The sequence below is a fragment of the Eumetopias jubatus genome, unplaced genomic scaffold (genome assembly GCF_037043125.1).
Source record: "Eumetopias jubatus isolate StellerSeaLion01/CBP00866 unplaced genomic scaffold, mEumJub1_p1.0 scaffold_5, whole genome shotgun sequence".
In the NCBI taxonomy this organism is placed as follows: Eukaryota; Metazoa; Chordata; class Mammalia; order Carnivora; family Otariidae; genus Eumetopias; species Eumetopias jubatus.
Genome location: NW_028274811.1, coordinates 57,338,059 through 57,350,556, shown reverse-complemented (window position 1 = coordinate 57,350,556; position 12,498 = coordinate 57,338,059). Strand labels below are relative to the sequence as shown.

The following is a 12,498-nucleotide window of genomic DNA, read 5'->3' as shown; positions in this document are numbered from 1 at the left end:
TGTACGTGGTTATCTGTGTACTGTTCACAATTATTTTCCTCCCAATTTGAGTGACTAAGGCAGCAAATGCAATCTGCCACTGAAGGGACACTCCAAATCTTATTTTTATGTAAGACTCGGATCACACTTGACCTCTGAAGGCATTTGGTCTGCAAACTGGGTGAATTCCATCATATTCACAGCATCCCGCACTTCTTATTGAATGAAAGGAAAATAAATAGTGGTCTACCTCTTTACAGGCTGTTGAGACTTCTTGTGAGTCAAGAGAATAATCCCCTACTGTCATGTGGACCATCTTTATTGTCACTGTGGACACTACTTTTGGGGTCATTACTGCTTTTGACAAATCAGGTTCCTTAACACTTTCCCTTCACACATTTTAAAAACCTAAGGCACCTGGCTGGCTCAGTGGGAAAAGCAAGGGACTCTTGATCTCGAGGTCTTGAGTTTGAGCTCCACCTTGGGTGTGGAGATTACTAAAACAAACAGGAAACCTTAAATAGCTACTGCCCAGCTAGGATTTTTTTTTCTTGTCACCATTGCTGATCTTTTTTTAAAATTTTATTTAGTTATTTGACAGAGAGAGATATAGCGAGAGAGGGAACACAAGCAGGGGGACTGGGAGAGGGAGAAGCAGGCTTCCCACGGAGCAGGGAGCCCGACGCCGGGCTCGATCCCAGGACTGTGGGATCATGACCTGAGCCGAAGGCAGACGCTTAACAGCTGTACCACCCAGGTGCCCCCACCTTGCTGATTTTTATGTTTTTCATCCAGCCTATCATCTCTGTCCCATCTCCAACAGCTTAACAACTACGAGTCCTGGACCTCTGAACACTTCACTCCTCAGTCGGTCTCTCCATCTCTCTCTCTCTCTCTCTCTCTCTCACACACACACACACACACACACACACACACACACACACACACACACACACCTGAAAATCAGATCTCCACTGAATCCTTCCATGACAACAGACCTGTCTTTCAGACTCTGATTTTCTCCACAAGAACTTTGTATCTTCATCAGGTAAGGGTAACTACTATAACCTAACGATAAAAAACATGTTCAAAAAAAATTTGAAGAGGAAAAACTTTTTTTTTTTAATTCACCCATTACCTCATTACCTAGCTAGACCCACTGCTGACGTGACAGTTGACCTATATGCCAGATACTGGGGATACAGCAGTAACCAAAACACACTCCTGACCCTCAAGGGTATTTTTTTTTTATTTTGTCCATCTTTTTCCTTAGAATAATCTATGTAGTACACTATTTTTGAAAACTGATTTGAGTTCATGGTAAATCAACTTAAAATAGTATTCCCACCCCTGCCAGAGCCTACATTGAAGAGGAATATGTAAGCACAATCCTCCAAACTACTGGCTAATTCAAATGGACAACAGCAAACATTTTATTAGAGAATGAAGAAATCTGAGACTGTACCCAGAATCAGTGGCAAAGGAAAGGAAAGGATGGGTGTCACCCCAGTTCCCATGGTAGGTAACTATCTTTATATATGTTTAAGTAATTTTTTGTCCTTCGGAAAATCTCAGCTACAGAATGAAAGCTAAAGCATGTGTGTATTAACTTTATAATAACCCTTACTCAGACAAACTTCCAAGGGTTCAATATGAGGAAATCTCTGGGAAGCCGCCTGCCTGGACCTCATACAGGGGCAGCACAGTTTCGGGGGTGGCTGGAAGGAGAACTCCTAACCCGTGAGGCTGACTATATGACAAACATTTCCCAGCCCCCTCACCCCACCCCTGGGAGGCCTGCTTGGTCAGCCCAGGGCTCAGGCCAGGAACGAGAAGTGGCAGACGTAACCAACAGCCATGTAGCAGTCACTGAAGTCTAGCCACTCTCAATTCTTCCTTTTTGAGACAGTGAGGACTAGAGGGATTGATAGAAAACTTTTATAGGAAACATGCTAGAATGAAATGCCTGGTAGAGAAGGAGAGCTGAATGAATGAGGCATCTCCAAGAAGGAGAGCTGAATGAATGAGGCATCTCCAAGGCGAAAAGCAGCCGAGATTCTCCATTTCTCCTGGATCCAACACACTCCCCAGTTATTCCTACCTGTTGAGCTTCACTGGGCCCATGAATTTAAGCTTCACTAACTTTCTAGAGGCAGTAAGGCCTGAGGGAGGTCAGACGAACCCAGTGCACTTCCTCCTCTTTCTCGCCTCCCTTCCAAACCCCCACAGCACAAGGTGGACCCTGCTTGCCACGCCAAACTCTACAAGGGGAACCAAGCATAAAGACTAACACTTATTTCAAGTAGTTCCTGCCCATCTTGAGATCATCATGAACCCTTGGGCTTTCAAACCAGCGGCAGCCACAAAAGCAATCGACTTAACCCTGAAAGAGACAAAAGGATGCTTAGTAATGCAAAGCAACAGTTCCTCACTCAGATGTGCAGCTGACAACTCCACTATCATTTTTTTTAAAGATTTTATTTATTTATTTGAGAGAGAATGAGAGAGAAAGCACATGAGATGGGGGGAGGGTCCGAGGAAGAAGCAGACTCCCCACCGAGCAGGGAGCCCGCGGGACTCGATCCCGGGACTCCAGGATCATGATCTGAGCCGAAGGCAGTCGCTTAACCAACTGAGGCACCCAGGCGCCCACCACTATCATTTTTAAGAAGACAGAAAAACACAGTACAGGAATCCAATCCTAGTCCAACTTTATTTGGAAACAGCAGTGAAACGCGCTGGGATTTTTTTTTTTTTTACATATATATTAACAAGGATAATTTGATCTCCACCCAAAGTAAGATTCACTCAATTTCCATACAGATAACTAAAAAATTTTCCCCATGAGTAGACGCTTTCAACATAATATGGGCCCAGGATTTAAAAATAAAAATTTTTTTAAGTAAACTCCACCTTCAATGTGGGGCTTGAACTCACAACCCCAAGATGAAAGAGATGCATGCTCTACCAACTGAGCCAGCCAGATGCACCTGGACCCAGGATTTTAAGTCCACTTTCTGTTCAGGAGAGGAAAGGGCAAAGAGCAGGGGAGACAGGCATGGGGCAGGAACGACGAGGGAGAAATGCCACCGCCATCACCCTCGCTCCTCCAACATTCAAGCACCGGCTCTCAGAGGCACATTCTGAACATGTACATTTCCATGTATTACATCACTTCACCCTCTGAGCATGGACCTTCCCACCTGCAGTTTACAAGTATGTAAACTAAGACACAGAGAAACGAAAATAACTTGCCTAAGTTCCACACAGTGTGAAAACAAATCTAAACATCAAATATTTGCCTGGCACTTGAAAGCTGCTCTGATTCTCTTTAATAGATAATAGAAACAAGTTCCTCCTTTAGAGAAACAGTACAGATGCTTTAAGTAAAACCTGTAATAACAGCAAATATTTACATATATATTAACAAGGATAATTTGATCTCCACCCAGAGTAAGATTCAGTGCCAGGATACCAAGCTACCAGCTTGATAACGAACATAAACATCACTTGATTGAAATATATGTTGCTTCCATCACTTGCAAATCCAGTCTTTTTAGATGGAGATAACCAAGGAAATGCATTAACGTTACTTAAGACTGAATTCCTATCTGTAAAAAACAACAAGAAAAAACACATGGGAATGGAAAAAATTACCGCAAACGAATTGATCTTCACTTTTTTAAATGATATAAAAAGGTCTTCCTTGAGAAATTTGATAGTAATGGATAAAGGAGAACAATTAAAAGTCATCTTTGAGGGCACCTGGGTGGCTTGGTCAGTTGAGCATCCAGCTTTTGAGATCGGCTCCGGTCATGACCTCAGGGTTGTGAGATCAAGCCCCATGTGGGGCTCTGCACTCAGTGGGGAGTCTGCCTGAGATTCTCTCTCTCTCCCTCTGCCCCTCCCCCTGCTCTTTTTCTCTCAAAATCTTAAAAAAAAAAGTCATCTTTGAGGACCCCAAGGAAAAAAATCCAATCAAATCATAGGAATGTCCTCCTGTCCATAATCAGTAGCAAAATAAACAGATTTGTAGTTTCCCTGCAGTGTGGCAATGACCTGAGTCCAATAGTATTTCTACTAGCATATTCAACTGTTCTAAAAACAGTGAATAAGTGAATGAATTAAAAATACTTCAAGCTGTTCTGAAGAAAAAGATGGAGGATCCTTTGACCCTTCCTGTCCAGGCACCCACGCCAGGCCTAGAGCTCCGAATTACAACTTAGCGCCTCCCTTTTACACAGAAAGTTTTCCCAGTGGGTCCTAAGAGTACTACCTCCACCTAGAAATTCTTGGGAAGTGGGTCTCAATCCCTCCGCCATGGAGATTTTGGACTTTATCTTCCATATCACATTTGTTTCCCAGAAGAGAGAAAAGCAACCTTAAAGAGAGACAAAAATAAATCCTCTAAGACAAACACAAATTTGTGTTGCCTGGGCTTGTATGTGGTGCCAGGTGTGTGCTCAAATCAAACACACAAGAAGTAAGTTAAATAAAGCCTTCAGTATCGGAGCCATGTGTTTACACTTATCTGACGAAAACCTGCAAGCACCGTGAGGAGGGGGACTGTATATTAGGAACATCTTTTCACCTTTGCCCTTGACCAATGCAACAGAATCCCCTACAAGGCTCACTGAAATCGCGGTGGGCCCATCCCTAGATGCTGATTCAGAAGGCCTAGCGGAGGGGGGTGCCCAGAAATTCGCCTTTGCAACAAGTTCTCAGGTGATGCTCTGTTGTTGTTGCTCCTCCAGAAAGTGCTCCCTGAAACCACTGCGCTGCCGGGGCAACAGCTGTCAGATGCTTTCAGGCACATTGACCCCCACAGCCTAATCCACGATTCCGAGACGAAAGGAGAGTCCGCTGAGAGTTTCGTTACGTCGAAATGATGGATTGGAAAGATGGTATTAGCCATCTTCCCACAAAACTGAGATGCAGGTCGTTTGAGGACACTACATCTCTAGTAAAATTTTAGAAGTAAAAATTGCCCCAAGTAATAGAATGAAAAAAACAAGTGCCAGAAACCCCAATGCCCAATAATTTACCTGTCAAGATCCCTGTCCTGCTGTAACTGTACCTTTTCTTCTCACCTGTTCTCAGAGAATTTACCTTCTGGGATGGTTTAGAGTTAGTTGTCGGTCTCCCTGACTGGAGTCGATGCGCTCCCAGTAGGGTCCATGCCTACCTGTCTCTGTATTCACTCAATGTCTTCAGTACCATAAGCAGCATCATCATTCAGCAACGTCTGTCCTACCCTGAGCAAAACTCTCTGACAAACCTGCCCATCCATAGGAATCCCCAAACCTAGAAGCATGGTGAGGGGACCTCTGAGCAGCAGAGAGAGTGAATACCAAATGCACAAACCTCACCTGCCCTCCTGGAGTTTCCAGCACCAGGCACTCCAACCACACCTAACCTTCCCTCCATTCCCCACTTCACTGGGCCTCTCACCACTCAAAAATCTAATGAAAAGTTAAAAAAAAAGGTGTTTCAAAGAAAAAGATACTTCAGTAAGAGACTGAGCAGAGCTACTTCCCTCAAGACAGCTCTAATTGCCCTTTGTTGTCTACAAATACAGGATTCTAGGATAAATGCCCTTCCGGCTACACGACTCTGCCCCAGCAACTATCCCTACCACCTAAGCTTCCGTCCCACACACACCACCCACACAACTAATACATGCGGGTGCCTTTCACTTTTCCCTCCCACCTTTCTCAAGGTCTTGTTCAAATTCGTGATCCATGAAGCCTTCCTTTTGCCCCATCCAAATCGATCACTCTCGTGTCTTCACTTCCACAGAACTAGGAAGTGCACTCAGAGGCATAAGCATTATTCTTTATCTCCCAGTTTCTGCTATGGCTATTACCATCTTCATCATTTTTCTTTCACCCACCAACTGTTGTACAGATTAGGTGCTCAATTAATTGGAATTTCCACAGTTCGTTTAGCAATGTGTGCCAAGAACCACATCAGCCACCATTACAGAAATATGAAACACCCCCTTCAAGGTACAAGAGACAAACCCAAGGGCACACAGGCACCCAGTGCTGGAGTCAAGATTCAAACCCACATCTACTTAACTCCAAAGCTTTTGCCATTTCACGGCCACCATTCTGCCCTTCAAGGGAGAAAAATAAACTAGAACAGTTAAGTGGAAAAAGTCCTGGCTCACTAGTCGGTCACCTCACTGCAAGCTTCGGCCTGATTTCTCATAAACTCCAGATTTTAAGGCACGGCCAGTATACGTAATCAAGTGTGTTTTACGGATTATCCCATTTGGAATCACTGGAGCATACCACTGTATTATGGAAAAACCTTTCTTTCATTTCAGTGCCTCACGGGGAGGTGGGATGTCTCTACACATACATAAAGCCCTTTGATGAAGCCTGGATGTACTCTATAAAAAGTTCATGTATTCTTCCATGCTTTCCTTGGGGGCGGGGAGGAAGCAAAATCCAGTTTAGACAATGCTATGCATCTACTTTTAAGAGAGCACACTATCCAAATAGCTACACGTTTCTGGAGTTTGAGAAAATCATGGCCAACACCGGAAACAGAAAGAGGTGAAACCCCTCCGAGTAATTCGGGGGAGACAAATTGACAACAGCCAGTGAGAGGAGCCTTCAGGTTCTGATAGCACCAGCTTTCAAGTTCCCACTGTCACCAGCCAGCCGTGTGGTCTTGAGACATTATCATGGATTTCAGCTCCTTTGTGAAATGGCGAAACACGGGCACTAAGGTAATAATGAGCAGATGGTAACAGTTGTATATGAAAAGTATCAGCTCTTGCAAAGCTCACTAACCTTAATTCCCCCCGGCTGCCTGCCCTGTAGGACTACACCTGACTATCAGATCAGAGGTTGAACAGCCTTTGTTTCTCCTTTGGTTACCATGAAGACTTGGTGCGTTAGATCTGTCTGTATACTAGACTTTTAAGTAAAATGAGCTGTTAAAAAGCTTGCATAGTGGGAGGGTAAGGGGCAACAGCAAACCAATGCTTCCCTAGAGAAAAAAGGGGTTAGCTAACACCCTAAATACTAAATTCTAAAACAAACTTGGTATTACAAGCTTAAACTCTCCCAAACAAGTCATTTTGGCTAACATGTATAATTACAATTAAAGGCATACTAAAATAACCCTTTAGTTGTTGACCTTGAAGATCCTTTTGAAAAACTCAACCAAAACAATAGCACATGAAGGAGTGACTTGACTTTCTAACGACGGCATCACATGGTAACACAGCAGATATCTTAAATCTTTTGCAGTCACATGAAAACATTGATGTAATGTTGAAGCCAAGATGCACTAAACAGATGTAACACCTGAATTTAACCTGTTCAGAACTCAGATTTCTTCTCAGATTAGTACTGAGAAAGGGTTAAGAGGTTTAGTTTCATTACCCACCCCAATACTCCAGTCACCAGGCGATTTGGAAAAATCTCGTCGTTCAAACAGGAGCATTATCCAAAAAAAAAAAAAAAAGAAGAAGAAGAAGAAGAAGAGAAAAAACTCAAAGCATCAGCCAGAACAGCCCCCGCCCAACACATACATACATACATACATACATACATACACCTTCTGTTAGGCCCAGGTTGCACTTTTTAAAAGAAACAGTGCAACATTGATCACTATTAGTTTTACAATGTTTCTCATGAGAGAAGTTTTGCCAGGGCAAATAATCACAGTTCTTGCTAAAAGCACATTGATTACCCACCCACAGTAGGCACTTAAATGTTGACTGAATTATCAATTCTGAGTGAGAGCATCTAAGTCTAATCACAAAGCCCTTCTTTTGCTATCAGTGGTATTCTTAACTCTCAAGTAACTGGAAGAAAACTTTTGACAGATCATGACGGCAACGTGTTTTGAGCATTACTTTGGTTAATTCGCCATAGTTCATTACAACAGCAAAAAAATTATTTGCAAATCATGCCTAAGCTGAAGTGTCATTTAAGTTTGGTTTGGGGGCACCCAGGTGGCTCAGTGGGTTAAGCGTCTGACTTCAGCTCAAGTCATGATCTCAGGATCCTGGGATGGAGCCTGGCATCTGGCTCTGTGCTCAGTGGGGAGCCTGCTTCTTTCCCTCCCTCTGCCCCTCCCCCTGCTCATGCCCTCTCTCTCTCCCTCAAATTAATAAATAAAATATTTAAAAATAAATTTGGTTTTGAATGTAGGGGAAAGATACTCTGGTTATGATAGTCTATCATACAATATTCCGGTTATGTCTAAATTACTAAAGTAATTTCCACCTTTACCTTTTGCCACTTCTTTCCTGCAGCACGGCGTGAACGAGCAGTTATTTCAGCTTTGTTCTGTAGTAACAGGACACAAAGTAATTTCAAAGGTTGCAGGAGAATGTGGCCAAAATGGAAAAAGCAGGAATTAAATAGGAAATGATCTATTTATTTTTAATTCAGTGCTCCAGTGTGCCAATCAGGAAGACTTCAGCAATCTCTCCTGTCAGAAAGGTGCCTTCACAGAGAACTCATTGAGAAATCCCTCAAGTACAACTTACTATGTGGTATTTTACACTCAGCCTGGTGGGGAAGAGAGATACCGTAACAGCCCTGAGGTCCATGAATTTACTTTGTCCAAGAATTACTGAATTAAATAACATTTCAAGCGGAGCAGAGATGGCAGAAGACCAGACCCAAAACAAGTTTAACAGTTAATACCAACTACTAAAAAGTTTTCAAAGCCCAGTCACAAATACCTTTCACTCAGAATGTCCAGTACTAGAACTGAAATAACAACCATGTATGGGGCATATATTGGGGCCTTACTTATTTTTAAGTGTCAGGGATAAAGCCTGTTTGGTATAGTTCAAGGTCTTATGCAACCTGTACTTACCAAACCCACAGACAAGAAAAGCACAATTCTTTAAAAAACTCAGCAAGGACAGTGCATTTACCTTCCCCAGACTTCCTGTGAAAAGCTCACAGCATATCTGCAGTGTTGTGTTGACGGAGGGTCCCCCCCCAAAAAAATCAATCCGCTACCACAATTATGTATTCTGATACATCACACAGTCTCCTTTTGCATGAATAGTATGTGTTACCTAACATTGGCTAACACTAGAGTGTGTTCAATTAGATTTTTTAAAAAATAAACTATGAACCCGGTAGCAAATTACAGAAATGCTCATTTTAAGAACTTAACAGGCTACTTTATTAAAGCCTTAATATTTTAGGGTGACCATGAAGTGTGGAAACCATCAAACATGTTTATTTTACTCCATGGCCAAAGCACTTCGTGAGCTAGGGGAAAGCAAACGGGAGTGATTCCAACTCCATCACACCAAACTCGTGAGAAAAGCTGGACAATGATTTCCAGAGAAAGTGGCAAGGTGGAGTGTTCTTTGTGGTTGTATGATCTAAACCTCTTTGGTTGCTGCCTCTGGAGTATGCTAAGTCCACAGGTACATTCAACAGAAAAAATAAAATCAAGCAAACATCACAGATCCATCTGTCTCTGCGGGTGAAGATGCTGTATTAATGCCCTTCATTCACTGCAAGTTTGCATAAGCATATTGAACTAGTAAGAGATGACCCACCAAACACACCATGCTTTAAAATGTGGTATCAAAAGCCATTTCTTGGTGTGTATGTGCCTCGTTTCCAGACTTCGTGGTCATCTTATAATTTGATGCAGGGAAGCTCCCATATGTTCTGGGAGCTTGTCACATAAATAAAAGACTTTCACCAACCTGTGGTTGACACCACACACATTGAATGACCACAGCATGCCTCCCTGAATCCAAGGAGCTCAGTTTTCTCTGTGGTGTACTAAAGTGCAATCAAGGCTGCAAAGAACTGGGTCCTGGTGAACTGTTCTGTGCATTTCACTACCGTACAGAGGCTGCAGCTGGCTCCTCGGGCTTCTTCCTCATTGCCTGACACCAAAAGGGTCACATGGCAAAAACGAACTTCCTATCTCTGACACTCCATTCCCAGCCTAGTGCGGAGGAAGAACTTACACAAGTTACTCCCCTTTTTTAATTAGGCAAGTCGGTGGTCCTCCCCACCAGGCGCCCCACCCTCCCAAACACACGTAACAACCCTGCAGCAGGTACCACCACCTTAACCCAAACCTGATTCCTCTGTCACAAGGCCAGCCAGGGCAAAAGATTAACCAGTGGTCTTCGGCCATCGGTTCACTGACAGGGCCAACCTTGGAGACAGAGCGCCAACTTTTTGTTTGTTTTAAAGGAAATACTTCCTGGCACACGTTTAGCGAAGACTCTGAACTCTGTGCAAGAAGCCACGTGGTGCTAATCTGGCTCCATCCACTCACGATCCGCCGAAGCAACCTCTTCCCGAATGGCAGCCCCTGGCTGGGTAATCTACACGATCTCGGTCCAGTCCCGCGGCCTCGGCCCGGATCCTGGGGAGCCTAGCTCTGCGTCCCGACAGGGTCACAGGGAAGTGGGGAAGAGAGGGGTTGGGCCCGGCGCTGCCCCCTTCAGCAGCACCAGTATGGGATTCACGGCAGTGGGGTGCAAACTGGCTCTTGCTGCTCAGGTTCAGGTGCAGTCCGAGGGAGCAGGGTAGAAGCAGACCCCTGCCTTTCCAGGAGAACCGACTTCGCCACTGGTAGAGTGCGTGGGCACCGTAAGTGCGGTGCCCACCTGTAGCCACCACAAACTTTCCTCCGGAGTCGGAACAATCCGGTCCCTTACGCCACCCCCTGGCCCCAACCGGCAGCGGCCGGGAGCTCCGAGGGCTCCTCACCTGATACCCCTAAACCCCCAACCTGGCCTGTCCCAGAGCGCGACCCAGCGCTGCCCACGCTCCCCAGTGGGGTTTTCTGGGCGACGGACTGGGGTTACCAGCTGAGGAACAGGAGTTTGTGGGGAGAACGGGAGGACGCTGCTCACTACCTTTTGCAACTTCAGTTCTCAACTTTGGCCACCACACAGCCGCTGCCCTCCCGCTCCCTCCGCGGCGCGTACCGGGCTCCCTCGGCTTCTCCAACGCGTTCCCCGGGGCGGGGGCTCCCGAAGGCTGGCGGGAGCCGCGCGCGCCCAGCGTACTTACAGCCATAACGGGGTCTCTGCAGGGACGGCAACTCCTCGTGGGGCATCCTGCGCGGCTCCGGGGGCCCGCCCGAGGCGCGCCCCCCGCGGCTCCGCTCGCTGGCCAGGCTCGCCCGCTCCGCGCCCCTCCGGGGCGCTCGTATCCGGCCTCTCGCTGCCCTCCCCTGGTCGCCCCGAGATGGGCGACCCGTTCCCTCGGTGCTCCCCGGTCGGCGCTCGTTGCAGCCGCCGCGCGCTCCCACCCGAGCAAAAGTGAACTCGCGTCCCTCGCTCCGTCCCGGCCGCCGCCGCGTCCCGGGCAGGTTTCCTTTCTCCTGCCGCCCGGGCCCCGTTATTCTCCGCGGTGGAAGCGCGCGCCGCGTAGCAGCGACCCCTACCGCAAGCGGGGCGCAGCGGCCGGGCCGCGTGAGCCCGCCCCTTTACCCGCCGGGACGGAGGAAGGGGCCGAGCGCGACGCTGGGCCGGGATCCCCTGCAGCTGGGGCCCGCGCTCCGCTGGCCGCCTGGGGGCTGCGGCCGCCCCGCCTGATTTTTCACTTCTGGAGGGTTCTGAGGGTGGAAGTGAACCCACGCGGGGAAGAGCTAGAAAAACCGCAGAAGCTAGAGGCAGCGCCGGTCGCCCGGGGTGTTGCTCAGTTACAGAACAAATAGCGCGGTTCTTTGCCCTCTGGGGAGATTGCGCGGTGCCTTTTTCTTTCTTTCTTTCTTTTTGTTTTTCTTTTTTCTTCGAAAGTTGCTTCTGCGACTCTTGGTCTACAAAATGCAGGGTTCCCCTTTCATGACAAGAAACTGAGAGTGTGTGCATGTGTGTTGGGAGAGCAAGATAAACACTACCCAAGCAACCGCTCAAAACACAACTGCGAGTCATCCTCGGCTCCCCTTCGGCGCGCTCCCCTTCCACGCCACCCCCGCAGGGTACGGAACCGTCGCCCGGCCCAGGTGGGGTCGCACACCACAAAAACCTTTTCCGGCGAAGCTTTAAAGGAAATTAAACTGCTTGTGGCTCTTTTAAAAGGGGTTTTCTAACGCGGTACCCTGGAGCTGTTATTTTTTTTTCTTTTTGTGCCCCAGAGTGATAACGTCTGGAGGCATGTGGGACTGTTCTATACCTGTGCCCTCACCTGTTTGTCAAACGTGGGATGCATGGGTGACCAAGTACTGGCAAAATAAAATAATTGAGGTAGAGTTGCGAGATTATTTAATTGGAGAGAAAGTGCATAGTGACACTCTTTTGAAGTATGCAAAGGTTCAGACCATGGCCAGCTGCTTTCCATCTCATAGGGGTCCCTTGAAACTGCAGTCCCTTGAAACTCCGATTCTGGGGCCCCACCCTCAGAGTTTCCAGTTCAATTGGTGTGGGCTGGGGCCCATGAATTTGCATTTCTAACAAGCTGCGGGTGATGCTGACGGGGCAGATCGGCAGACCGTGCTTAGAGCGGTTCTGGGAGAGAATAGGCTGGACTCAGGGAACTCTCACTCAGATTC

General features: G+C 46.6%; 1 protein-coding gene across 2 annotated transcripts in view; it reads right to left on the bottom strand.

The window, feature by feature from the left end:
• The window catches only part of IQGAP2 (IQ motif containing GTPase activating protein 2), a 287,962-nt gene extending 276,589 nt beyond the window's left edge, over window positions 1-11,373 (bottom strand). For both annotated transcript variants that reach the window (XM_028114559.2, XM_028114560.2), the window contains exon 1: window positions 11,016-11,373. In XM_028114559.2, coding sequence (XP_027970360.1) covers window positions 11,016-11,061 — 46 coding nt within the window. In that variant the 5' untranslated portion in view covers window positions 11,062-11,373. The remainder of the gene's footprint in view (window positions 1-11,015) is intronic.
• Window positions 11,374-12,498: the final 1,125 nt, after the last annotated feature.